General features: G+C 44.2%; 2 protein-coding genes across 2 annotated transcripts in view; both read left to right on the forward strand.

Moving 5' to 3' along the window:
• LOC139159992 (zinc finger protein 850-like) lies at positions 1-18,111 on the forward strand. The gene is made up of 2 exons (XM_070737479.1): positions 1-1,275; positions 17,113-18,111. The coding sequence occupies exons 1-2, from the start codon at positions 93-95 to the stop codon at positions 18,015-18,017; spliced, it is 2,088 nt and encodes a 695-aa protein (XP_070593580.1). The 5' UTR covers positions 1-92; the 3' UTR covers positions 18,018-18,111.
• Positions 18,033-27,744, forward strand: part of LOC139159991 (zinc finger protein 84-like) — a 19,392-nt gene continuing 9,680 nt past the window's right edge. The window contains exon 1 of the mRNA XM_070737477.1: positions 18,033-18,727. Within this exon, the coding sequence (XP_070593578.1) occupies positions 18,133-18,727 (595 nt within the window). The 5' untranslated portion in view covers positions 18,033-18,132. The remainder of the gene's footprint in view (positions 18,728-27,744) is intronic.

Consider the following 27,744-nt stretch of genomic DNA (forward strand, 5'->3'; position numbering starts at 1 on the left):
ATTACAAAGGAGAAAGTCCATTTCAGTGTCCTGACCGTTGAAGACGTTCCTGGCATAATTCCAGCCTGGTAATACATGAGAGGATTCACTCCATGGAGAAACCTTATGAGTGTCGAGAATGTGGGAAAGGTTTCATTCGAAAATCCCACCTCATGAGACACCAGAGGATTCACACAGGAGAGAAACACTTTGAATGTCTTATCTGTGGGAAACATTTTAGTGATAATTCCAGCTTGGGGAAGCACCAGAGGATTCACACAGGAGAGAAACCTTTTCAATGTCCTGATTGTGGGAAACGTTTCATTAGAAATTCCCACTTAATGATACACCAGAGGATTCACACAGGAGAGAAACCGTTTGAATGTCCTATCTGTGGGAAAAGTTATAGTGATAATTCCAGCCTGGTGAAACACCAGAGGACTCACACAGGAGAAAAACCTTTTCAATGTCCTGATTGTAGGAAAAGATTCAGTCAGAATTCCTACCTGGTAATACACCAGAGGAGTCACACAGGGGAGAAACCCTTTGAATGTCCTGATTGTGGGAAAAGATTCAGTCAGAATTCCTCATTGGTAGTACATCAGAGGATTCATACCGGAGAGAAACCGTTTGAATGCCCTATCTGTGGGAAAAGTTTCAGTCACAATACCAGCCTTATGAATCACCAGAGTACTCACACAGGAGAGAAACCTTTTGAATGTCCTGACTGTGGAAAAGGTTTTAGTCAAAATTCCCACCTCATGCGACACCAGAGAACTCACCCTGGAGGGAATCCCTTTGAATGTTCTTATCCCGTAACACACCAGAGGATTCACACAGCAGAAAAACCCTTTGAATGCTCAGATTGTGGGAAAAAATTCAGTCAAAATTCCTACCTAATGAACCATCAGAGGACTCACAGTGGAGAGAAATCCTTTGAATGTCCAGATTGTGGGGAAAGTTTCATTAGAAATTTCCACCTCATGAGACACCAGAGGACTCACACAGGAGAGAAACCCTTTGAATGTCCTGACTGTGGAAAAAACTTCAGTCAGAATTCCCACCTTGTGAGACACCAGAAGACTCATACAGGAGATAAACCCTTTGAATGTCCTGATTGTGGGAAAAGTTTCAGTCAGAATTCCCACCTCATCAACCATCAGAGTACTCACACAGGAGAGAAACCATTTGAATGTCCTGACTGTGGGAAAAGTTTCAGTCGAAATTCCCACCTCATGAATCACCAGAAGGCTCACACAGGAGATAAACCTTTTGAATGCCCTGACTGTGGGAAAAGTTTTAGTCGGAATTCCTACCTGGTAATACACCAGAGGACTCACACCATGGAGAAACCTTTCAAATGTCCAACTGTGGACATTACTTCAAGCATAAATCATCCCTTATTGCATACAAGGAAATCCACATGAGCCAAAAGTTGAAGAATGTGGGGAAGTCTTGAATTTCATTTATGTAGGTGAGACTGCTTAAGGGAAATTGTACAGACTATCTGGTTGTTTTGGGAAGAGTGCTCTTTGCAATACAAAAAGAGTGCTTAGTTTATTTTGAATTTTGTGATAAAGAACATTGTTTTGAATTTTCGAACGTGTGTGTGTGTCTGAAATTTATACCCTTGAATTTTCGGGAGGCTCCTACCAGAGAGCCCGGCAGAACAGGAGAACTTCATCCTTTCCTCCTTTGATGAGCTTTATGGGGATGCTGCCTTCATTTTACAGCAGGACTTGGCATCTGCCCTCACTGCCAAAACACCAAAATCTGGTTCAATGACCATGGGGTTACCGTGCTTGATTGGCCAGCAAACCCACCTGACCCAGGCCATGTCACACTGAGTATTGACAGCCCCAGAGACATTCTAAGTCATTCAGAGTTATGCAGTAATTAAATAGTTAATAGTGTGTGTATTGTATTAGCTCCACCCATTATGATGTAAAATCCTGCCATGTCATACATGCATCATTTCCTCCTTCTTGAAAAATCTCCATTTTGCTCCCTCTCTTTCTCTTTTGTCTGCAATGATGTAGCACGCATTCCAGATGCCTCAAACAGGCATTAATTATATTTTCTTATTTTCGTAATAAAAGTAACTTTGTTTGAAAGCTGATTCTCTACTTTAATCCATCGACTCTCAGATCTGATTCATTATAGTCCACGCGGGCTGTAATTTATCTCCAAATCTGTCATGGTAGCAGAGGATGGTTAATCTCTTTAAAATAGCTACCGGTTTTTTTTGCTATGCCAGCAAAACGAAAAGCCAAACAGCTTTTCTCTCAGTCAGTCATTGACCAGATGTCTGATGAGCAATTTCATCACTTGATGGCCCTCATGAATAATTCTAAGGAGAAACGGAATCCTACAATGCAAGAGCATCAAGCAAGCAGCCAAAGCGGACAAGATTTTTTCCTTTCAACAGAACAGACAGGCTGTGAAGAAAAAGTAAGAGAATCTATGGGGCATTGCCAAGAGAAAGATGAGAGACATGAGACCGAACAATGCAGAAGAGCTGAATGCCACTATTGAGGCATCCTGGTCTTCCATAACACCTCAGCAGTGCCACAAGCTGATAGCTTCCATGCCACACCATATTGAGGCAGTTGTTGCAAAAGGAGCCCAAATCAAGTACTGAGTACATATGCATGCTTGTACTTTTCAGAGGTCCGATATTGTTCTATGTACAATCCTTGTTTTATTGATTGCATGTAATATTCTAATTTTCTGAGATTGTGGATTTGGGATTTTCATGAGCTATACCTCATAATCAGTCTTCGGAGAGGGGTGGCATACAAATCTAATAAATTATTATTATTATTATTATTATTATTATTATTATTATTATTATCATAATTATAACCACAGCTTAAACTATCTTGCTTTGCATGAGTCTCTCTCATATATTAGTTTCAACTTTTAAGTTGCTTTACTGAAATAAATGAACTTTTGCACGGTATTCTAATTTTTTGAGTTTCACCTGTTGTGAGAATAATAATATAAGGACTCCAGAATTTAAAAAAGGGAAAAAAACACCTTTATTTTTTTTATAAAAAATGAATATGCCTATCGAACCAGAGACCAGAGACAGGACATAAAATCATATCCATGTCACAAAGGTAACTAATTAGTAGATACAAAATGACATATATTTAAACCAATCTATTCAAACTTTTACATCTATTGGCTCTTCCATGGGTTTTTCGGTACTTCACAGCATTGTCAGATGGCCAGTATAATTACCATATATACTTGAGTATAAGCCAAGTTTTTAAGCACCAAAAATGTGCTGAAAAATCCGACCTTGGCTTGCTTGCTTATCTATATCTATCTATCTATCTATCTATCTATCTATCTATCTATCTATCTATCTATCTATTTATTGGATTTGTATGCCGCCCCTCTCCGTAGACTCGGGGCGGCTAACAACAGTAATAAAAAACAGCATGTAAATCCAATACTAAAACAACTAAAAACCCTTATTGTAAAACCAAACATCCATACACACAAACATACCATGCATGAATTATAAAGGCCTAGGGGGAAAGAATATCTCAGTTCCCCCATGCCTGACGGCAGAGGTGGGTTTTAAGGAGCTTACGAAAGGCGAGGAGGGTGGGGGCAATTCTAATCTCCGGGGGGAGTTGGTTCCAGAGGGCCGGGGCCACCACAGAGAAGGCTCTTTATACTTGGGTCACTGAGGAGTCACAAGTGGGCGCCCCGCAGGAGCCAGCAGGCATTGGTGGCTTGGGCGGGTGAGGGAGCTATGGCAGGTGCCGCCTCTTCCTGGGGGGCACCTTTGGGACTAGTGGAAGTTGAGGGTGGCACCCATGGTCCTTCGAGAGTTTTTTTATTTTTTGCTTTTCATAAAAGGTACCTGCAAAGGCTTCCCTCGGGGCAATCGCTGCTGCCAGCACCACCATGCCTGCCCCCTTCTTCAGCTGCCAACCCCGTTCTCCTGCCTCTTGTAGCAGCTGCTGGGAGTGCACACAAACACACATACAAAGGCGCCTCCAAAGCGGCCGGTGATGCTCCGAGCGAGGTGGCTGTGGGATGGGTGAGGCAGGTACCTCCTCTCCCCGGCTCAAGCAAAGGCGCCAGCTGACCGCTCCAACGGCATGCGAGAGGGGGAATGGAAAGCCGGTGAGGTGGGGTGGCAAGAAGACAGAAGCAGGAATCCACCGCTGCTTCAAAAACAGCTGCCTGAAGAACTAGAGCCGGGGTGAGACGACAGAAACGCCGACGCACCTGAAAGCCTTTGGCCAATAGGGGAAGGAAGTACTGTACTGGTAATCCGAGCTGGCTCTCCTGGAGCGTCTCACCTGATGGTGCTGCCATGTCCTATCAGGGGTCCCCAAACTTGGCAACTTTAAAACTTGTGGACTTCAACAACATAGCTGGCTGGAGAATTGTGGGAATTGAAATCCACAAGTCTTAAAATTGCCAAGCTTGAAGACCTCTGTCCTAAATCCTAAACCCACATTAAATACTGTAAGTCATAAAGATTTGGGTTGTAGGGAGGCTTTGATCTCCACTAGAGACAGCTGATTCTGTAATTCTATAAAGGGCCTCACATTTCGCTATTTTATTTGAATTAGTTGCAAAGGTCGGTTTGTTTGTTCGTTCATTCATTCATTCATTTATTAGATTTGTATGCCACCCCTCTCCGTAGACTCAGGGCGGCTAACAACAATAATAAAACAGCATATGATAAATTTAATATTAAAATAATTAAGAAACCCTTATTAAAAACCAAACATACACACAAATATACCTTGCATAACTTTTACAGGCCTAGGGGGAAAAGGAATATCTCAATTCCCCCATGCCTGACGACAGAGGTTGGTTTTAAGGCGCTTACGAAAGGCAAGGGGGGTGGGGGAAATTCTGATGTCTGGGGGGAGCTGGTTCCAGAGGGTCGGGGCCACCACAGAGAAGGCTCTTCTCCTAGGTCCCGCCAAACGACATTGTTTAGTCAATTCTGTGGGACCTAACTGATCGCTGGGATTCGTGCAGTTGCTAGAATTCAAAAACGACTTGATAGCATTTAAACAGTGAAAAGATCTTGCAAACGCCTTAGTTAGCACAGAGGGGACAAGCGTGTTTTTCTGCCTCCTATGTTATCTGGGGATTTATTTTTATTTATTTATACGATTTATAGGCCGCCCAACTCCTTTCGGACTCTGACAGCGATCTGGTAGGCAAGATCTGTGCCCAAAAAGTGACATAGTACAAAATAAAGGAGTTAAAACCAGCGAGTACCGTATTGCTAGAAAGGATGGGAGGGGGAAGAGAAGCGTAGGAAATCTTCCTCTTCCGGGTGACTCATAGGAGGAAGATGGAGTGCAGAGCGGCTTTTGTGCTCTTCCGAAGCAGCAGCTGGAAGGTGAGTTGAGAGGGGGGGGGGGAGAGTCCGGGAGCAAGCCGGGCTGTTTGGTTTCCTCCACGGCCTGGAAGCAGAGAAGCAACCGGGCTGAAGCGTGTCAGCTGTTACTGTAGGTTCCTTCCCTCCCCTAATTTAAGATCACTGAGGCTGCACGCTGTAAAACGGGTGGCTGCAATTTTCTGCAGGTGAGAAAATTTAAAATGCCTCTTTGAAGATAAGGTTCATTCTCTAGAGGTGAATCCAGTGCTCCATCACTGGAGGAGTGTAGCAGAGAAACATAGTTTGAAGGATCTTTGGAGGTCTTATATTCCAACCCTCTGATCAAGCAGGAGACCCAATGTTATTTCAGACAAATGGCTGTCCAGTCCCTGTTTAAAAGCCTCCAGTGATGGAGTCCCAGCAACTTCTGAAAGCAGACTGTTCTACTGCTTAATTGTTCTGGATGTCAGAAAATTTCTAGTTTTCTCCTTTTTCGTTTCCATCCAGTTTCTTGTCCTCCGTTCAGGTGCTTTGGAGAATAAGTTTACCTCCCACCTCTTCTCTGTGGCAGCCCCTCAAGTATTGGAATACCCCCAGTTCTTTTTACTAGCCTAGACATTATTATTATTATTATTGTTGTTGTTGTTGTTATTGGAAAGTGAACACAAGAACAAGGGGACACAATCTGAAGTTAGTTGGGGGAAAGATCAAAAGCAACATGAGAAAATATTATTTTACTGAAAGAGTAGTAGATCCTTGGAACAAACTTCCAGCCACCCTGTGTCTCTGGAGAAGGGCAGCATAGAAATCCAAATAAATAAATAAATAAATAGTGTGGAGAAAAATTAAACATTTGCAGATCTGCTTTTTTATTATTATTTTTCCAGTATCTTCCCATGTATCACTGTTAGGCTGATTGGTTTGTAAGTTCCTGGGTCTGTTTTGTTTTTTTTAAAGATAGAAACTACAACAGCTTTTTTCCAATTCTCAGGTAATATTTTGGTGTACCCCAGGATTTTTGAAAGATATTATACAATGGTTCTGAGATAACATCTGCCTGCTCCCTCAGAACCCTAGTGTTCTGAGAATCACATCCTGGTGATTTATATTCAACCAACTCATCAAATTTCAGATGACACCAAGCTGTCAGGAATATCCAACACCCCAGAAGTTAGGGTCAAAATACAGAAGAATCTCAACAGACTTGAACATTGGGCCCTATTTAACAAAATGAAACCCAATGGAGGGGGAAAAAATCCAAGGTTTTACACCTGGCAGTATATATGAGAAGGAACATGGAGTCCTAGTGGACAATCATTTAAATGTGATCCAACAACTGAGCTTGTCTTCTGGGTGCTGGCTATTGCCGCCAGTTTAGTGTCATCTGCAAATTTGATGAGTTCTCCTTGTATACTCTCATCTAAGTCATTTATGAAGATAGGGAAGAGTACTGGGCCTAAGACAGAATATTGTGATACCCCACTTACTTCCCTCCATTGGATGTGATATCAGTAAGGGCTATCCATTGAGTATGGTTTGTCAGCCAGTTATGAATCTATCTGGTGGTAATGCTTTCTAGCCCATTTTTTTCTAGCTTACCAAGAAGTAGGTTATGGTCTACTTTGTCAAATGTCTTGCTGAAGTCTAAATCCACAGCATTTCGCTGGTCTACTTTGTCAAAAAATGAAATGAGATTGGTTTGGCAATTGGTTTTAAGCAGCTCTGCTTTCTCTCTACTGGCTGTTACTTTCTTGCTATCTTCTCTCATTAGTGGACCCACTGTTTCTTTGACTTTTTAAATTTATTTATATGTTGAAACTTTTTTTATCTTTGACTTTTGTTGCAAGTCTGGAGGCGTCTGTAATATGGTAAATGATTTAGCTTTACTAGATAAATGGTCAAAGCAATGGAAACTGCAGTTTAATGTTTCCAAATGTAAAATAATTCACTTGGGGAAAAGGAATCCTCAATCTGAGTATTGCATTGGCAGTTCTGTGTTAGCAAAAACTTCAGAACAAAAGGATTTAGGGGTAATGATTTCTGACAGTCTCAAAATGGGTGAACAGTGAAGTCAGGCGGTAGGGAAAGCAAGTAGGATGCTTGGCTGCAAAGCTAGAGGTATAACAAGCAGGAAGAGGGAGATTGTGATCCCCTTATATAGAGCGCTGGTGAGACCACATTTGGAATACTGTGTTCAGTTCTGGAGACCTCACCTACGAAAAGATATTGACAAAATTGAACGGGTCCAAAGACGGGCTACAAGAATGGTGGAAGGTCTTAAGCATAAAACGTATCAGGAAAGACTTAATGAACTCAATCTGTATAGTCTGGAGGACAGAAGGAAAAGGGGGAACATGATCGAAACATTTAAATATGTTAAAGGGTTAAATAAGGTCCAGGAGGGAAGTGTTTTTAATAGGAAAGTGAACACAAGAACAAGGGGACACAATCTGAAGTTAGTTGGGGGAAAGATCAAAAGCAACGTGAGAAAATATTATTTTACTGAAAGAGTAGTAGATCCTTGGAACAAACTTCCAGCAGACATGGTAGATAAATCCACAGTAACTGAATTTAAACATGCCTGGGATAAACATATATCCATCCTAAGATAAAATACAGAAAATAGTATAAGGGCAGACTAGATGGACCATGAGGTCTTTTTCTGCCGTCAGACTTCTATGTTTCTATGTTTCCAAAGCTGACACACAATCTATTTTATTATGCTTGCCTTTTTAATTTCTTTTTTCTCTTTACTCTCTTCCTCATTATGTGATTGGTTATCTAATGTTTTTTGCTTGGGTTCTATGGGTCACAAAGTTTGCCCCCCCCTCCCCTTCAGATGTATTCAAAGCCCTTTGAATAAGATGAGCCAGTTGTTTCTGAATATATTGTTTACGGTTATTTTGAGGTGCACTCCATCCCTTGGTAATTTATTTATTTTATTTATTAGATTTGTATGCCGCCCCTCTCCGTAGACTGGGGGCGGCTCACAACACAATAAAACAGTTCATGACAAATCTAATAATTTACAATTTAAAATATTTTTAAAAACCCATTATTAAGCAGACATACATACAAGCATACCATGCATAAATTGTTTAGGCCCGGGGGAGATATCTCAGTTCCCCCATGCCTGACAACAAAGGTGGGTTTTGAGGAGTTGAGTTGAGCGGCCCTGTCCCCCACCCGCCCGATCCGCCCCCTCTCCTCCGCCGCCTCCTGCCTTGGGGCGCAACTTCTCCCATGGCGGTGGCTCTGGCTTCTCCTCCTCCTTCTTGTCCACGCTCCCAGCAAGGGGGCTGCGAGAGAGGGTTTTCTCCGCGCGATTCGGGAATGCCCGCGCTGCCCCTCTTGCAGCCCCTTCGCTGGGAGCACTTTCGTCCCAGTCTTTCAGCAAGGGGGCTGCAGTAGAGGCATGGCAGGCGTTCCTGAAGCGCTCGGAGAAAGCGCTCTCGCAGCCCCCTCACTGACAGAGAGAGAGAGAGCAACAGACAGAGAAAGAGAGAAAGAGAGAGGGAGAAAGAAAGTACGTGAGAAAGAGAAAGAGAGAAAGGGGGGAGAGAGAGATAGCAAGGGAGAGAAGAGAAAGAAACCAAGAGAGATAGAAAGAGTGAGAGAGAGAGAAAGCAATAGAGAGAGAGAGAGAGAGAAAACAAGAGCGAGAGCAAGAGGGGGAGAGAGAAAGAGAGAGAAATGACTCTTGATTTAAAGCATATGGTAAAAAGCACCCAAATAATAACAGAAAAAAAACCCCAGCCATTTGTGTGTGTGTTTGTGAACTCTTGAACCATTTCCAATAGCTCACCTGTTATTGGAAATGATTCAAGAGTTCACACACACACACACAAGGGGGGAGGAGACAGGGATGGAAAAAGAGGAGAAGATAGTAATAATAGTAATAGATTTTGGTTTTGTTTTATTATTAATTTCTTTTAATAAAAAAGAAGGGAATTTCTTTCTTTCTTTCTTGTTTGTTTGTTTGTTTATTTATTCATACATACATACATACATACATACATACATACATACTTCTATGCCGCCCAGTCTCAAAGGGACTGCCGCTCAGACACTATACTTTTCCGCCCACACCAAAAAAATATTAGAGGGAACATTGCTTACAATCCTAGGTTTAGAAAGCTTAGAACTACGTCGTCTTAAAGACGACCTAAGCATAGCCCATAAAATCATCTGCTACAACGTCCTTCCTGTCAATGACTACTTCAGCTTCAACCACAACAACACAAGAGCACACAAACTTAAAATAAACCACTCTAAACTGGACTGCAGGAAATACGACTTTAGTAACTGAGTAATTGATGCATGGAACTCACTATCAGACTCTGTAGTATCATCACCTAACCCCCAAAACCTTTCCCTTAGACTTTCCATGGTTGACCTCTCCCGATTCCTAAGAGGGGTGTACATAAATGCACCAGAGTGCCTTCCGTCTCCTGTCCTAATGTTTCTCTTTTACTAGTATCATGTATATAAATATTATATCTTTGTATACCACCAATATGTACTTGACAAAACAAACAAACAATAAATAAACAAATAGATATAAAAGAAAGTGGAATAAATAAGCATGTTGGATAAACTTTTAACAGACTCACAAAATTATTTCAAAACTTTATAGTTACTTATTACAATAGGAAAGAAATGAGGATTTGGTCAAAGGCTAACAATAGCATGGGCACAAAATATTGGACATAATATTCACTTGGCAGATTGGGAACAGGTATGGAATAGAAATATTAAATTATCTAAATCAGTACCCTATAAAGAAAAATATTATACAATTTGTTACAGATGGCATTTGGCACCGATCTGATTGGCAAAAATCTATCCAAAACTAAACCTAAATTGTTGGCAATGTAAAAAAAAAACCATGGCTCCTTCTTTCACATATGGTGATTGCGCCTGAAACAAAAAAAGTTTGGAATAAACTTCATAAATGTCTACAGGATATAACTTAAATGAAAATGGAATTCATATCTGGAGCTTTTCTTATTGGGAATCTTTTAAAAAACGATTACAGCAAATATGTTTTAATATGTTTGTGAGTGACATAGGGGAAGGTTTGGTAGGGAAGGTTTGCCTATTTGCCGATGACTCTAAAGTGTGCAATAGGGTTGATATTCCTGGAGGCGTCTGTAATATGGTAAATGATTTAGCTTTACTAGATAAATGGTCAAAGCAATGGAAACTGCAGTTTAATGTTTCCAAATGTAAAATAATGCACTTGGGGAAAAGGAATCCTCAATCTGAGTATTGTATTGGCAGTTCTGTGTTAGCAAAAACTTCAGAAGAAAAGGATTTAGGGGTAGTGATTTCTGACAGTCTCAAAATGGGTGAGCAGTGTGGTCGGGTGGTAAGAAAGTAGGATGCTTGGCTGCATAGCTAGAGGTTCAGGAGGAAAGTGTTTTTAATAGGAAAGTGAACACAAGAACAAGGGGACACAATCTGAAGTTAGTTGGGGGAAAGATCAAAAGCAACATGAGAAAATATTATTTTACTGAAATAGTAGTAGATCCTTGGAACAAACTTCCAGCAGATGTGGTTGGTAAATCATGGTCCATCTAGTCTGCCCTTATACCAAGGTTCGACAAACCCAGGCGCCTGGTCGCCAGTGGCGCCTAGAAAATGTTGTCTGGCGCCTAGAGCTGCCTGGGCAGGGCGCTGCGGTGCCTCTGACCTCTCCGCTCCTGCCCGATGCCGGGGTTTCTGGCGCTCTCCTGCTGGGTCCCAAAGAAGGCAGGCAGGAAGGAGAGCTCCATTCTTCGCGCCTTTTTCCCGCCTTCCTTCTTTGGAGCCCAGCAGGAGAGCGCCAGAAACCGCGGCATCGAGCAGGAACCGGGAGGTCGGAGGCACCGGCACGGCAGCGCCCGCCCAGCTGAAGGTTCCTTGTCGGCACTGGCGGTGGGAGCGGGGGGGGGGGCCGCGGCTGCAGCGGCACAGGCAGTCGCGGGGAGATGGCGGGGGGAGCGGGGGGCGGCTAAAGCGGCCCCGGGCACCGTTCCCTGTACGCTTTTCCAGGGGCGCGCAGGGAGCCGCGGCCACCCGCCCGCCTACCGGATTTCCCTCCGCGCGGCTGGGGAGGTGGATTCGCCGCCCCCGCCAGCCCGATCTCCCTCCAGTGGCTGGTGACGTAGTTCTACCGCCCTCGCCAGCCTGATCTCCCTCCGTGGGGGGGTGGGGGGGCGACGAACCGACGACCGGGGGCTGTCCGTCCGTGTTGGGTGGTGCAGGGCAGGCACAGGCAGCCCCAGGGGAGAACAAGGGAGGGAGAGAAAGGAAAGAGAGAGTAAGGGAGGGAGAGAAAATTGAATGAAGGAGGGAGAGAAAGAAAGAAAGAGTAAGAAGCAGAAAGGATAGAGAAAAAGGAAGAGAAAGGGAGGGGGAGAAAGGAAAGAGGGAGGAAGGGGGGGAGAGAAAATTGAATGAAGGAGGGAGAGAAAGAAAGAGTAAGAAGTAGAAAGGATAGAGAAAAAGGAAGAGAAAGGGAGGGAGAGAAAGGAAAGAGGGAGGAAGGGGGGGAGAGAAAATTGAATGAAGGAGGGAGAGAAAGAAAGAGTAAGAAGTAGAAAGGATAGAGAAAAAGGAAGAGAAAGGGAGGGAGAGAAAGGAAAGAGAGAGAAAGGGAGAGAAAGGGAGGGAGAGAAAATTGAATGAAGGAGGGAGAGAAAGAAAGAGTAAGAAGTAGAAAGGATAGAGAAAAAGGAAGAGAAAGGGAGGGGGAGAAAGGAAAGAGGGAGGAAGGGGGAGAGAAAGAAGATATGAAGGAGGGAGAAAAAGAAAGAGAGATAGGAAGGAAAGAGGGAGAGAAAGGAATGAGAGAGAAAGGGAGGGAGAGAAAGGGAATGAAAGAGGGAGAAGGGGTGAGAGATAGAAAGGATAGACAGAAAGGGAGAGAAAGGAAAGAGAGAAAGGGAGGGAGAGGAAGGAAAGAGATGAGAGAGGAAGGAGGAGACAGAGGGGGTGAAAGCGATGTCAGGTGGAGACTCGGCAAAAAACCAAGTTTGCTTAAAAAAAATTCTGGCTCCTAAATTTTTTGGCTGGCTCCTAGATTCTGAACAACTTTGTCGACCCCTGCCTTATACTATTTTCTGTATTTTATCTTAGGATGGATATATGTTTATCCCATTCATGTTTAAATTCAGTTACTGTGGGGTTGTAGACAGTATCTTCTGCTCTTATTTGCAGCTGAGGATTTCAGTGAGCAAAAGTGGTGCTTCACAGCTTGCAGAGGCCTACAGCATCATTTCATCAGTTAAAGCCCCCATATCTCTAAATTGAGCTCAGAAGGTTTGACTAAAAAGTTTGGGACATTTTGTCAGGGTTGAAAGACATGTATACATGTATAGATTGCTGTATCTGCTTTTCTCTCTGCTGGGATATGTCTGCAATTATATAATCCAGTGTTTCCCAACCTTTTTTGAGCCGCGGCACATTATTCGTATTTTCAAAATCCTGGGGAACACTGAAAGGGGGGGGGGGGGGCGGGCTAAAGAAAAGTTTGGACAAAAAAACCCTCTCTCTTCCTCCCTTTCACTCTATTTCTCCCTCTTTCTCTCTTTTCCTTCCTTCCCTTCATTCTCTCTCTCCATCCCTCTTTCTTTCTTTCTTCCTCTCTTTTTTGCTCTCTTTCTCTCTCCCTCCTTCCCTTCCTCTATGTCTTTCTCTCTCCCTTGCTCTCTCTCTCTGTCTCTCTTGCTATCTCTTTCTTGCTTTTTTCTCTCTCTCTTGCTCTCTCTCTCTCTTTCACTGTTTTGCTATATGTCTCTTTCTTTCTCTTTGCCTCTCTTGCTATCTCTCTTTCTCTCTCTGTCTCTCTTGCTATGTCTCTCTTTCTTTCTCTTTCTCTCTCTCTCTGTGCCTCTCTTGCTAAGTCTCTCCTTTTCTCTTGCTATGTCTCTCTTTCTTTTTCTCTCTCTCTGCCTCTCTTGCTATGTCTCTCTTTCTCTCTCTCTTTCTCTATCTCCCTTTCTCTGCCTCTCTTGCTGTCTCTCTTTCTTGCTCTGTCTCTCTTTCTCTGCCTCTCTTGCTATGTCTCTCTTTCTCTCTCTCTCTGCCTCTTATATGTCTCTCTTTCTCTCTCTCTCTCAGCTGACTGCAAGCGGGAGCCCTGACGGCGGCAGCTGGACGTGGTGCTGGACACCGTATATGCCAGGCACGCAGCGCCAGCATATACGACGTCCAGCAGCACGTCCAACCGCCACCGTCAGGGCTCCCACTTGCAGTCAGCTGAGAGAGAGCGAGCGAGCGATCCCTCTCGCCGCCACCATCTCCCCCGACTGCCTGCGGCCGCTGCGGCCACCCCCCCCGCTCCCATCGGACACTTGCCGTCGAGAGAGAGAGAGAGAGAGCGATCCCTCTCGCCGCCGCCATCTCCCCCGACTGCCTGCGGCCGCTGCGGCCCCCCCCCTCCCATCGGACATGCCAGAGGAGCTCCAGCTGGGCGGGGCGCTGCCGGTACTTCCGTCCTGGGGCTCCCGCTCGCAGCTGTCCCCCGCCTCCTGCTCGATGCCGCGGTTTTCGGCGCTCTCCTGCTGGGCCCCAAAGAAAGAAGGCAGAAAAAAGGTGCGAAGAACGGAGCTCTCCTTCTTCCTGCCTTCCTTCTTTGGGGCCCAGCAGGAGAGCGCCGAAAACCGCGGCATCGAGCAGGAGGCGGGGGACAGCTGCGAGCGGGAGCCCCAGGACGGAAGTACCGGCAGCGCCCCGCCCAGCTGAAGCTTGGCGGCACACCTGTGCCGCGGCACACCGGTTGGGAAACGCTGATATAATCTATCCCCAACACTTCAAGATACGGTATAATTGATGGTAGTCCTTTGAATTGCTAAAAAATTGTGATTGACTTAATTAAACAACTGAATGTGATTGAATATATATTTGAACATGGATTTTGGTAGTCTTCCATGTGTCAAGTGAATTGTAAATAAGATAATAGACTATTTGAGTATTGGGACATGTTTGCTTTTTCATTGTAATATACCGTGTTCCCTCGATTTTCGTGGGTTCGAACTTTGCGAATAGCCTATACAGTACTACGGTTTTTCAAAAAATATTAATTAAAAAATACTTCACAGGTTTTTTTCTATACCACGGTTTTTCCCGCCCGATGACGTCATACATCATCACCAAACTAATAATTTTTGCAAATAAATAACAAATTTTTTTTATTGTTAATAAATAATTATGTTTATAAATATCAGGATCACTAAGTGTCTTATTCAATGGTGAGTACCAGTAATAATGGTGAGTAAATGGTTGTTAAGGGAATGGAAAATGGTAATTTAGGGGTTTAAAGTGTTAAGGGAAGGCTTGTGATACTGTCCATAGCCAAAAATGGTGTATTTACTTCCGCATCTCTACTTTGCGGAAATTCGACTTTCGTGGGCGGTCTCGGAACGCATCCCCCGCGAAAATCGAGGGAACACTGTATACTTTTTTTTCTTTTTTACATAATCTCTAACCATTTTATAAACAATTAAAGTTGTACTTTTCTTTGAATCTTATAGACAAAGAGGATGGCAATAAGAACACCCGGGACAAGTGCAAATAACAAGCAGCGTTGAAAAGGGAAGAATATCAATCCAGAAATCAAAATATTTTCCATTTCCTTCCAAAAACCACATAATTCTCCTCCTAGTCCAACAGCTGTTAGACAAAAGAGAGAAAATCAAGAAAGATTTCAAGCTGGAATAAGCAGATTATAACTCGAGGATGAATTACATGAAGAGTCAAAAGAGATTGTTTTTCAATCAGCAAAAAAGGGAAATATCTGGAAGTCGGTGGGAAGGAAAAGGTCAATAGCAAAGCCATGTAGAACAGACAGTTATACAGGCCTCTCCTTGTGAGGAAGAAAACTGCCTGAATGGAAGTACCACTAAACAAGGCGTTGTAATAATTCCAGCCTGCTAATACCCAGAAGACTCACATAAGAGAGAAATGTTTTGAACGTCCCGATTGTTGGAAAATCTTTCAGTTGAAATTCCAGCTTCAGAGGATTCAGTCCACGGAGAAACACCGTGAGTGTCGAGATTGCAAGACAGTTTCATTAGAAATTCCCAACTTGTGAGACAAAAGAGCATGCACACAGGGGGGAATCCCTTTGAATGTCTTGATTGTGGGAAATGTTACAGTCAATCTGTATAGTCTGGAGGATAAACATAGATCCATCCTAAGATAAAATACAGAAAGTAGTATAAGGGCAGACTAGATGGATCATGAGGTCTTTTTCTGCCGTCAGTCTTCTATGTTTCTATGCTGCAACATGGTGATCGTAACAGGCCTTTTCCTTCCCCCCCCCTCCCTTCTTCAACACATGCCTCAACACTCAGAATTAGTAGTTGTAGCACTGCCCCAAGGGGCCAGCAGGCTTTAGCTGCAGCTGGACACTTGCTCCCACCCTCTTGTGCTCACCGCCTTTCATGATGGCCCCACCCTTACTCCTGGGTTTATTTGGGATGTACAGCTTATATTAGGCCCACTCCTCCCAAAAAGACCAGGCTCTAGCTTGCTTATTTATTTATTTGGTTTTTATGCCGCCCTTCTCCTTAGACTCAGGGTGGCTTATAACATGTTAGCAATAGCACTTTTTAACAGAGCCAGCATATTTCCCCCACAATCCGGGTCCTCATTTTACCCACCTCGGAAGGATGGAAGGCTGAGTCAACCTTGAGCCGGTGATGAGATTTGAACTGCTGACCTTCAGATCTACAAATCAGCTTCAGTGGCCTGCAGTACAGCACTCTACCTGCTGCGCCACCCCGTATTTTGGGGGGTCGGTCTTATTTTCCGGAAAATATGGTAGTATATGAGCATGTTTGCTTTTTCATTGTAATATATACTTTTTTACTTTTTTCGCATCATCAATCATTTTATAAAAGTTCTACTTTTCTTTGAATCTTACAGACAAAGCAGATGGCAACGAGAGCACTCGGGACAACTGTAAATAACAAGCGATGTTGAAAAGAGAAGAAAATCAAAATATTTTCCATTTCCTCCAGAAAACCACTCAATTCTCCTCCGCCTTAAGAGGTGTTAGACAAAAGAGAAAATCGAGAAAGAATAAGCAGATTATGCAAAACTCGGGGAACATGAAAAGTCAAGGGAGATTATTTTTCATTTAGCAAAAGGGAAGTATCTGGAAATCAGTGGGGAGGATACTGTCAATAGTAAAGCCATGCAGGCCACACTTGATGAGGAAGAAAAGAGCTTGAACGAAAGAACACTAAACAATTTTTTTATTTCTTCAAGAATATCAGCTGTGGAAAATCTCCATAGATTTGCCTATTGTGGGAAAAGCACAGATTGCAAATCACAGCTGTTTATGCAACAAGGAGCTAAACAGGAGAAAAGCCAAACACATTGTCTCAATGAAGCAAAAACTGGTTAGAATAGCTCCCTTGTGGTTGTGTCTAGATTGTAGGAAAAACTTTCAGTAGAAATTTCCATCTCGGACACCATCTCATCCACACACAAAAACCATTTGCATCTCCTTTCTATGGGAAAAGTTTTAGAATTTTAGTCTCGTGATACACTAAAGGACTTATATAGGAGAAAAAAAATCTTGGAATGTCCTGACTGTGGGAGACGTTCCAGTCGTAATTCCAGCCTGGTAATACATCAGGGGATTCACTCCATGGAGAAACCTTATGAGTGTCAAGATTGTGGAAAAGGTTTCATTAGAAGTTCCCACCTCCTGAGACACCAGAGGACCCACACAGGAGTGAAAGCCTTTGATTGTCCTATCTGTGGAAAAGGTTTTAGTCAGAGTTCCCACCTCATGAGACACCAGAGGACTCACACAGGAGAGAAACCTTTTGAATGTCCTATCTGTGGGAAAAGTTTCAGTGAGAATTCCTACCTGATAACACACCAAAGGACTCACACAGGAGAGAAACCTTTTGAATGTTCTATCTGTGGAAAACGTTTCAGTGAGAATGCCAGCCTGGTGATACACCAGAGGACTCACACAGGAGAGAAACCTTTTGAATGTCCTGATTGTAGGAAATGTTTCATTGGAAATTCCAATCTCATGAGACATCAGAGGACTCACACAGGAGAAAAGCCTTTTGAATGTCCAGATTGTGGGAAAAGTTTCAGTCGAAATTTCCTTCTCATGAATCACCAGAGGACTCACACAGGAGAGAAGCCCTTTGAATGTCTTGACTGTGGAAACTGTTTTACTCAGAATTCCCACCTCATAAGACACCAGAGGACTCACACAGGAGAGAAACCCTTTGAATGTTCTGATTGTGGGAAATGTTTCATTAGAAATTCCCACCTCATAATACACCAGAGGACTCACACAGGAGAGAAACCATTTGAATGCCCTATCTGTGGGAAAAGTTTTAGTGATAATTCCAGCCTGGTGACACATCAGAGGACTCACACGGGAGAGAAACCCTTTGAATGTCCTGACTGTGGAAAACATTTTAGTCAGAATTACCACCTCATGAGACACAAGAGTACTCACACAGGAGAGAAACCTTTTCAATGTCCTGATTGTGGAAAATGTTTCATTCGAAATTCCCACCTCATGAGACACCAGAGGACTCACACAGGAGAGAAACCCTTCGAATGTTTTATCTGTGAGAAAAGTTTTAGTGATAATTCCACGCTAGTGAGACACCAGAGGAATCACACAGGAGAGAAACCTTCTTAATGTTCTGATTCGGGGAAATGCTTCATAAAGAAATTCCCACCTCATAACACACACAGGAGATAAAGCCTTTGTATGTCCTATCTGTGGGAAACGTTTCAGCCAAAATTCCAACCTCATGATTTACCAGAGTACTCACACAGGAGAAAAACTGTTTGAATGTCCCCAGTGTGGAAAAGGTTTTAGTAAGAATTCCCACCTCATGAGACACCAGAGGACTCACACAGGAGAGAAGCCCTTTGAATGTCCCGACTGTGGAAAACTTTTTAGTCAAAATTTCCATCTCATGAGACACCACAGGACTCACACAGGAGATAAACCCTTTGAATGTCCTGACTGTGGGAAACGTTTTAGTCAGAATTACCACCTTGTGAGACACCAGAGGACTCACACAGGAGAGAAACCTTTTCAATGTCCTGATTGTGGGAAAAGTTTTAGTCAGAATTACCACCTTATGAGACACAAGAGGACTCACACAGGAGAGAAACCCTTTGAATGTCCTGACTGTGGAAAATGTTTTAGTCAGAATTACCACCTCGTGAGACACCAGAAAACTCACACAGGAGAGAAACCTTTTCAATGTCCTGATTGTGAAAAAAGTTTTAGTCAGAATTACCATCTTATGAGACACCACAGGACTCACACAGGAGAGAAACCCTTTGAATGTCCTGACTGTGGAAAAGTTTTTAGTCAGAATTACCACCTTATGAGACATAAGAGGACTCATACAGGAGAATAATCTTTTCAGTGTCCTGATTGTGGAAAATGTTTCATTAGAAATTCCCACCTCATGAGACACCAGAGGACTCACACAGGAGAGAAACCCTTCGAATCTTATATTTGGGGGGAGGGGGGGGAATTGGTGATAATTCCATGCTGGTAAGATACCAGAGGACTCACAAAGAAGAAAAACCTTCTTAATGTTCTGATTCTGGGAAATGTTCCATTACAAATTTCCACCTCACAATACACTAGAGCAGGGGTAGGCAAATTTGGCTCTTCTATGACATGTGGACTTCAACTCCCAGAATTCCTGAGCCTAGCATGATAGGCTCAGGAATTCTGGGAGCTGAAGTCCACATGTCATAGAAGAGCCAACTTTGCCTACCCGTGCACTAGAGCAGTGGTTCCCAAACTTTTTCAGTCCACCGCCCCCTTGGTGCTACAAACTCATCCTCACCCCTCTCCCAACCCTCTCAGATGGGTGTGGCTTGATGGTCAGGTGACCGGGTGGGCGTGCCAACTTGTAAAATGTAAAAAATCACTTAACGATGCTCTTACTTAGCAACCAAAATATTAGGCTTAATTGTAGTCATAAGTCTTTCATTTGTTTTTTTCTTTCCATTTTCTCTCGCTCCCTCCCTTCCCTCCTTCCTTTCTTTTTCTGTCTGTCTGCCTTCCTTCCTACCATCTTTCTCTTTTTCTGTCTTGCTTCCTTCCTAAAAGCCCCCCCCCCCGTTCCGCTCCCTCCCACCCGATCTGCCACTCCCAAACTGTGTCCCATAGTGCAGAGGTCCCCAACCGCCGGTCCGCGGACCAGGACTGGGCCGTTGGGGGTTTTCAGCCGGTCCGCGGCGGCGCTGCCCTCCCGGCAGAGAACATTATGCAGGACGGGGTGGGGCGTCGGGCGGTGACGCAGCCCTCCACACTTCTCCACAGGGCGGGGAGAATCAGGAGGCTCCTTTGGCGGCTGGGGGCTGCCTGGCTTTGTGATTTTGGCTGGGGGGGGAGTTAGGAAGGTCCTACTTCTCCCCCCCCAGCCAAAAATTCAAAGCCTATCTGCTGGATACGGGCGATGAGTGGGACAGAGTGGCGCGGAAGCCTCTTGCAGCAGCTGCCACAGCCACCGGCTTCGGCGCCGTTCGTCCCGCCCATCGCCCGTATCCAGCAGAAGCTGCTGCCCGAGTGCTCTTGGCCGTCGGGATTCAAAGTGCTGGGGTGGGGGTGTCCTGACAGCCCCCCCACCCCAGTGCTTCGCCTCCCGCTGGGACACCCCCCACCCCAGCACTTTAAATCCCGCCGGCCAAGAGCACTCGGGCAGCAGCTTCTGCCAGACACGGGCAATGAGCGGGACGAGCGGCGCCGAAGCCGGTGGCTGTGGCAGCTGCTGCAAGAGGCTTCCGCGCCGCTCTGTCCCACTCATCGCCCGTATCCAGCAGATAGGCTTTGAATTTTTGGCTGGGGGGGGGAGAAGTAGGACCTTCCTAACTCCCCCCCCAGCCAAAATCACAAAGCCAGGCAGCCCCCAGCCGCCAAAGGAGCCTCCTGATTCTCCCCGCCCTGTGGAGAAGTGTGGAGGGCTGCGTCACTAAGCTCCACCCCTCCATAACCCCACCCCCATATGACCAAAGCCCCCCCCCCCACCGGGCCGTGGAAAACTCGTCTAACTTAAAGCCGGTCCCTGGTGCTAAAAAGGTTGGGGACCTCTGCCATAGTGAGATGGGTGTTTTACTGGAGTTTAACAGCTCCATTTGTCTGTGGGCTGATCTCTAGGGAAAAAAAGCTTGCAAAATGCAGAAACGTCTTGCAAGGTCGAGCAATTAACAACTTTTTAGCAATTGAGCAACAAGAAGAGTTTTTGTATTTTGCAAGCTTTTTTGCCCCTAAAGAGACCAGCTGACAGACGTATGGAGCTGTTAAACTCCAGTGAGATGCCCATCTCGCGGTGGGATGCAGTTTGGGGGTGACAGGTCGGATGGGGTGGAGAGGGGTGGAGGCTCTTAGGAAGGAAGAAAGAGAGAAAGAAAGGTGGTAGGAAGGAAGACAGGGAAAAAAGGGGAGGGAAGAAGGGAAAAAAAGAAACAGTAGGAAGAAAGGAAGTCAGAAAAAGAAAGGAAGACAGGAAGAAGGAAAGAAATATACATTCTACTGTTCCTCCTGACGCAGCAAAAAAACAAACAAACCAGTAACTGATTATCAGCAATTTGCAGATTAGTAAAACAATGTTTGGCTGTTAGAGCCAACTCAGTAATATCTATACAGACTAATGAAAATAAATGGGTTTTTTTTAGCAATTGAGCAAAATTACTGAACTTTAGCATCATTTACCTCTATTGTGCAATTTACAATAATGTAAGTTTGTAAACCCACGAGAACCAATTGTAATTCTGTAACACTGTGATCAAAGCATTAAGAAATACAGCTGCTTAAACAAACAGCATCCCCAAACAATTCACTACATAATATCTTGGGTGTTGTGTCTAGCTGCCCTGGAAACAACACTGAGGAACGTGACAGAGCTACAAATGTCAGGTAAGCCGCTTGTCTCACATCCCACCCAGACCCCCACCCAGTCTGCAATCTACCCCACCCGACCAGTCACCCCCAAACTGTCCCATCACCTGATGCTTGTTGCTCCATCGCGTTCCTGGGTATTAGGTCCAGCGCAGCCCATTCTGAAAGAAAATGTCTCGTGTGTTCGACAACTTTGATAAAAAAATATTTTCTTTTAAGATGGGCTTCTCTGGACACAATGCCAAGGAATGGGGGAATTAAGATAATCTTTCCCCCTAGGCTTCTACAATTTATGCATGGTATGTTTGTATGTAGGATTGGTTTTATAACAAGGGTTTTTAACTGTTGTAGTATTGGATTTTTACATTCTGTTTTTTGTCACTGTTGTTAGCCGCCCCGAGTCCACGGAGAGGGGCAGCATACACATCCAATGAATGAATGAATGAATGAATGAATGAATGAATGAATGAATGAATGAATGAATGAATGAATGAATGAATGCCAAGGAACATGACAGAGCTACAAGTGTTAAGTAGGATGCCTGTCTTGTGGCCCGCCCAGCCCCTGTCCATCCCTCCTCCACTTCCACCCTACCTGACCTGTTACCCCCAAACTGCATCCCACTGTGAGACACGCGTCCTACCTGACAATTGTACCGTAGCTCTGTCACGTTCCTTGGCGTTGTGTCCAGTGTAGCCCATTCTTTTATTTTTTTATTTTATTAATAGAGTTGAAAGGGACCGTTAGGTCATCGAGTCCAACCCCCTGCCTGAGCAGGAAACCCTACAGCACCCCAGCCAAATGGAAGTCCAATCTCCTCTTGAAGGTGTCCAGAGTTGGGGAGTTCACCACCTCCCCTGGCAGGCAGTTCCATTGGTTGATCGCTCTGACCGTCAGGAAGTTCTTCCTTATTTCCAGGTTGAATCTCTCCTTGGTCAGCTTCCAACCATTGTTCCTCGTCCGGCCCTCTGGTGCCCTGGGGAATAAAGAGACCCCCTCCTCACCGTGGCAACCCCTCAAGTATCTGTAAACTGCTATCATGTCCCCTCTAGACCTTCTTTTTTCTAGGCTGTCCATGCCCAGTTCTCTCAATCTCTCTTCGTAAGTCTTGGTTTCGAGTCCCCTAATCATTTTGGTTGCTCTTTTTTGCACCTTCTCCAGAGTTTCGATGTCTTTTTTGTAGTGAGGTGACCAGAATTGGATGCAGTACTCCAGGTGGGGTCTGACCAGGGCATAGTAGAGTGGTATTAGTACTTCCCTGGTCTTGGAGCATATTCCTCTGTTGATGCAGCTTAGGATTGAGTTGGCTTTTTTGGCTGCTGCTGCACATTGCTGACTCATGTTTAGTTGATTGTCCACCAAGACTCCAAGATCTCTTTCGCAGTCACTACTGCTGAGTGGGGTATCTCCCAGGCTGTATGTATGTCTAGGGTTCGTTTTGCCGAGGTGGAGGACTCTGCATTTGTCGGTGTTGAACCTCATTTTGTTGGTATGGGCCCACTGTGATAGTCTGTCTAGGTCTTCTTGTACTCTGAGCCTGTCCTCAAGGGTGTTGGCTACCCCCGCCAGCTTGGTGTCATCTGCAAATTTTATTAGTTCCCCTTTTATTCCCTCGTCCAGGTCTAAAAGAAAGCTTCTCACATTTTCTTTTATAATGGGCTTCTCTGGACACAATGCCGAGGAACATGACGAAGCTACAAGTGTTAGGTAGGATGCGTGTCTCATGGCCCAACACATCCCACCTGCCAGAAATGAGTCTCTGTGAGACTTCATGCTACCGCTGCTGCCTTGTAGAACATGACTCTGGAAGGCTTGTGCCGTTGCATGCACGAATGGCAGGAAGACCCCAGTTGTGCCAGTATGATGGAGCTCATTGCAATCCTGCAGCTTATGCATACAACAGCACAAGCCCTGCAGCTGCTCCACGAGGTAGCGCTTGCAGGCCAGCCGCGGTGCCAAGAACAGGAAGGCAGGCTTACCTGTCTAGGCAGAATAGGGGCTCAGCGTTTCAGGTAGGAAAGCTGCAGAGTACACAATGGACAGGGCAGGGGGAGTGAGAAGCAACCAGGGTGTTGGCAAGGTGCCCATGTGGCAAAGGGGAACAAGTTATATAGGCCAGGGTGGTCCAGAAATGCTAAATGCCTATTTGCCGATGACTCTAAAGTGTGCAATAGGGTTGATATTCCTGGAGGGGTCTGTAATATGGTAAATGATTTAGCTTTACTAGATAAATGGTCAGAGCAATGGAAACTGCAGTTTAATGTTTCCAAATGTAAAATAATGCACTTGGGGAAAAGGAATCCTCAATCTGAGTATTGCATTGGCAGTTCTGTGTTAGCAAAAACTTCAGAAGAGAAGGATTTAGGGGTAGTGATTTCTGACAGTCTCAAAATGGGTGAGCAGTGTGGTCAGGCGGTAGGGAAAGCAAGTAGGATGCTTGGCTGCCTAGCTAGAGGTATAACAAGCAGGAAGAGGGAGATTGTGATCCCCTTATATAGAGCGCTGGTGAGACCACATTTGGAATACTGTGTTCAGTTCTGGAGACCTCACCTACAAAAAGATATTGACAAAACTGATCGGGTCCAAAGACGGGCTACAAGAATGGTGGAAGGTCTTAAGCATAAAACGTATCAGGAAAGACTTAATGAACTCAATCTGTATAGTCTGGAGGACAGAAGGAAAAGGGGGGACATGATCGAAACATTTAAATATGTTAAAGGGTTAAATAAGGTTCAGGAGGGAAGTGTTTTTAATAGGAAAGGGAACACAAGAAGAAGGGGACACAATCTGAATTTAGTTGGGGGAAAGATCAAAAGCAACATGAGAAAAATATTATTTTACTGAAAGAGTAGTAGATCTTTGGAACAAACTTCCAGCAGATGTGGTTGGTAAATCCACAGTAACTGAATTTAAACATGCCTGGGATAAACATATATCCATTGTAAGATAAAATACAGGAAATAGTATAAGGGCAGACTAGATGGACCATGAGGTCTTTTTCTGCCGTCAGTCTTCTATGTTTCTAAGAGTGACGGGAAAAGCAGCAAGCGGGTGACTAGGTGGACATGAGCGGTGGCACAGGGGACAGGACTGGTTTGGGGATATGGCCAGCCAGTATAGCATACCACATGCCAGCCCTTAGCGTCCCCCTAAGTTATCCCCCCAGCAGGGGATGATACCATCAACTTTGGGAACCACTGCACTAGAGGACTCACACAGGAGAGAGATCTTTTCAGTGTCCTGATCGTGGGAAATGTTTCATGACAAATTCCCACATCATGGGACACCAGAGGACTCAAACAGGAAAATAACATTTTGAATGTCCTGACTGTGGAAAACATTTAAGTCAGAATTCCTACCCCACGAGACACCAGAGGACTCACACCATGGAGAAATCTTTAAAATGTCCAGTCTGTGGGCATTGCTTCAAGCATCCGTTATTGCACACAAAGAAATCCACATAATGCAAAAGTTAATAGAATAGAATAGAATTCTTTACTGGCCAAGTGTGATTGGAACACAAGGAATTTGTCTTTGGTGCATATGCTCTCAGTGTACATAAAAGACAATGTACATTTGTCAAGAATCACGAAGTACAACATTAAGTGTACCCATCTCCTTCCACTTATGACTGTATGATTGTAATTTGTTGCTTGCATCCTTAAGATTTTTATTGCTTCCTGATTGCTTATTTGACCCCTATGACACTCATTTTGTCATAGGGGTCAAATAAGCAATCAGGTAAGAATAAAAATCTTAAGGATACAAGCAACAAATTACAATCATACAGTCATAAGTGGAAGGAGATGGGTGACAGGTATGATGAGAAAAAACTAGTAGTAATAGTATTGCAGATTTAGCAAATAGTCTGACAGTGTTGAGGGAATTATTTGTTTAGCAGAGTGATGGCATTTGGGAAAAACTCTTCCTGTGTCTAGTTGTCTTGGAGTGCGGTGCTCTATAGCGATGTTTTGAGGGTGGGAGTTGAAACAGTTTATATCCAGGATGTGAAGGGTCAGTAAATATTTCCACAGCCCTCTTTTTGACTTGTGCAGTATACAGGTCCTCGGTGAAAGGCAGGTTGGCAGCCATTGCTTTTTCTGCAGTTCTGATTATCCTCTGAAGTCTGTGTCATCTTGTTGGGTTGCAGAACCAAACCAGACAGTTATAGATGTACAGATGACAGACTCAATGATTCCTTTGTAGAGCTGAATCAGCAGCTCCTTGGGCACTTTGAGTTTCCTGAGTTGGCGCAGAAAGAACATTCTTTGTTGTGCTTTTTTGATGATGTTTTTGATGCTACGTGACCATTTTAGGTCCTGAGATATGATAGAACCTAGAAATTTGAAGCTCTACTGTTGATATTGTGTTGTCTAGAATTGTAAGAGGTAGTAGGATGGAAGGGTTTTTCCTAAAGTCTACCACCATTTCTACAGTTTTGAGTGTGTTCAGTTCCATATTGTTCCAGTTGCACCATGAGGCTAGTTGTTCAACCTCCCATCTCTTTGCGGTTCCATCGTTTTCTGTTGTATCATCTGCAAACTTCAGTAGTTTAACAGATGGATTGTTTGAGATGCAGTCATTGGTATATAGAGAGAAGAGAAGTGGTGAAAGTAAACAGACTTGGGGGGGAGGCTGTGCTATTTGAAAATCTGATGTGATTTTGCCTAACTTCAGCTGCTGCTTCCTGCCTGTTAGGAAGCTTGTGATCCACTTACAAGTGTGTTAGGTACCGCTAGCTGATTTTGTTTAGTTAGAAGAATGTTTGGTATGGTGTTGAATGCTGAATATGGTAAATGATTTAGCTTTACTAGATAAATGGTCAAAGCAATGGGAACTGCAGTTTAATGTTTCCAAATGTAAAATAATGCACTTGGGGAAAAGGAATCCTCAATCTGAGTATTGCATTGGCAATTCTGTGTTAGCAAAAACTTCAGAAGAGAAGGATTTAAGGGTAGTGATTTCTGACAGTCTCAAAATGGGTGAGCAGCGTGGTCAGGCGGTAGGAAAAGCAAGTAGGATGCTTGGCTGCGTAGCTAGAGGTATAACAAGCAGGAAGAGGGAGATTGTGATCAAAAGCAACATGAGAAAATATTATTTTACAGAAAGAGTAGTAGATCCTTGGAACAAACTTCCAGCAGACGTGGTTGGTAAATCCACAGTAACTGAATTTAAACATGCCTGGGATAAACATATCCATTGTAAGATAAAATACAGGAAATAGTATAAGGGCAGACTAGATGGACCATGAGGTCTTTTTCTGCCGTCAGTCTTCTATGTTTTTATGTTTCTAAGTAGTCTACAAAATGGACCCTAGCATAGGTCTTTAGAAATTCAAGATGTTGTAGGAGTAGTGCAGAGCCATATTAATAGCATCATCTGTCCATCTATTTGCTCGGTATGCAAATTGCAGGGGGTCTAAAAGTGGATCCGTGATGGTTTTCAAGTGGGACATCACTAGCCTTTCAAAGGTTTTCATAACTACAGATGTTAGAGCAACTGGTCTGTAGTCATTCAGTTCCTTGACGGAGAGCTTCTTTGGCACTGGGATGACAGTGGAGCATTTAAGCAAGAAGGAACGTGGCATAACTAGTGATTTGTTGAAGATTTGGGTGAAGATGGGGGCCAATTGGTCAGTACAGACTTTTAAGCAAGAAGGAGTTATATTGTCTGGGCCTGGTGCTTTTCCTGGCTTCTGTCTGTGAAATAGTTCTTGCACTTCCTTTTATGCGATCACCAGGGGTTGTGAACCCAGTGGAATGGGGTCAGTTGTAGGAGATTTGGCTGTTGTTGGTGTGTCTGGGGTGGATGTTGTGGAGATAGGTGGCTGTAGTTTCCTTGCAAATTTGCAGTAGAACACGTTCAGGTCACCTGCCAGTCGCTGATTTTCTTCAGCCTGGGAAGGTAGTTTGCCATAACCAGTGATATTTTTTAAGAGTTCTCCAAATGTTTGCTGGTTCATTTGTTGAGAACTGATTCTTTAGCTTTTCAGTTTCTTTTTGCTGCTCTTATCTCCCTTGTTGATATATTTCTGGCCTGATTGTACAGCATTTTCTAAGTTAGCTTAGATGCTGTTCTAAGCTAACTTTAGAACATCATCTTTCAGCTGTGGCGAGGAAAACCTTTGCCCAGGTTCACTTGGTACACCTGTTGCAGCCTTATTTGGACAGGGAGTCTCTACTCATGGTCACTCATGCCCTTATCACCTCAAGATTCAACTACTGCAATGCTGTCTACATGGGGCTGCCCTTGAAGAGCGTTCAGAAACTACAAAATGTGCAAAATGCAGCCATGCGAGCACCACTTCATGGACTGCATTGGCTGCCGATTGGTTTCTGGGCGCAATTCAAAGTGTTGGTAATGACCTATAAAGCCCTACATGGCATCAGGCCAGATTACCAGTGGGACCGCCTTCTGCCGCATGAGTCCCAGCGACCGGTCAGATCCCACAGAGTCAACTTTCTCCAGGTTCCATCAACTAGACCAGTGTTTCCCA

Source organism: Erythrolamprus reginae, chromosome 2 (genome assembly GCF_031021105.1).
Source record: "Erythrolamprus reginae isolate rEryReg1 chromosome 2, rEryReg1.hap1, whole genome shotgun sequence".
Taxonomy (NCBI): domain Eukaryota; kingdom Metazoa; phylum Chordata; class Lepidosauria; order Squamata; family Dipsadidae; genus Erythrolamprus; species Erythrolamprus reginae.

Excerpts from the sequence above, each read along its gene's own strand:
- LOC139159992 (XM_070737479.1), top strand. The coding sequence starts at position 93 with ATGGAGAAACCTTATGAGTGTCGAGAATGTGGGAAAGGTTTCATTCGA. Across the intron at positions 1,276-17,112 it reads ATGCCCTGACTGTGGGAAAA|GTTTTAGTCAGAGTTCCCAC; the intron begins GTTTTAGTCGGA and ends TCTGTGGAAAAG.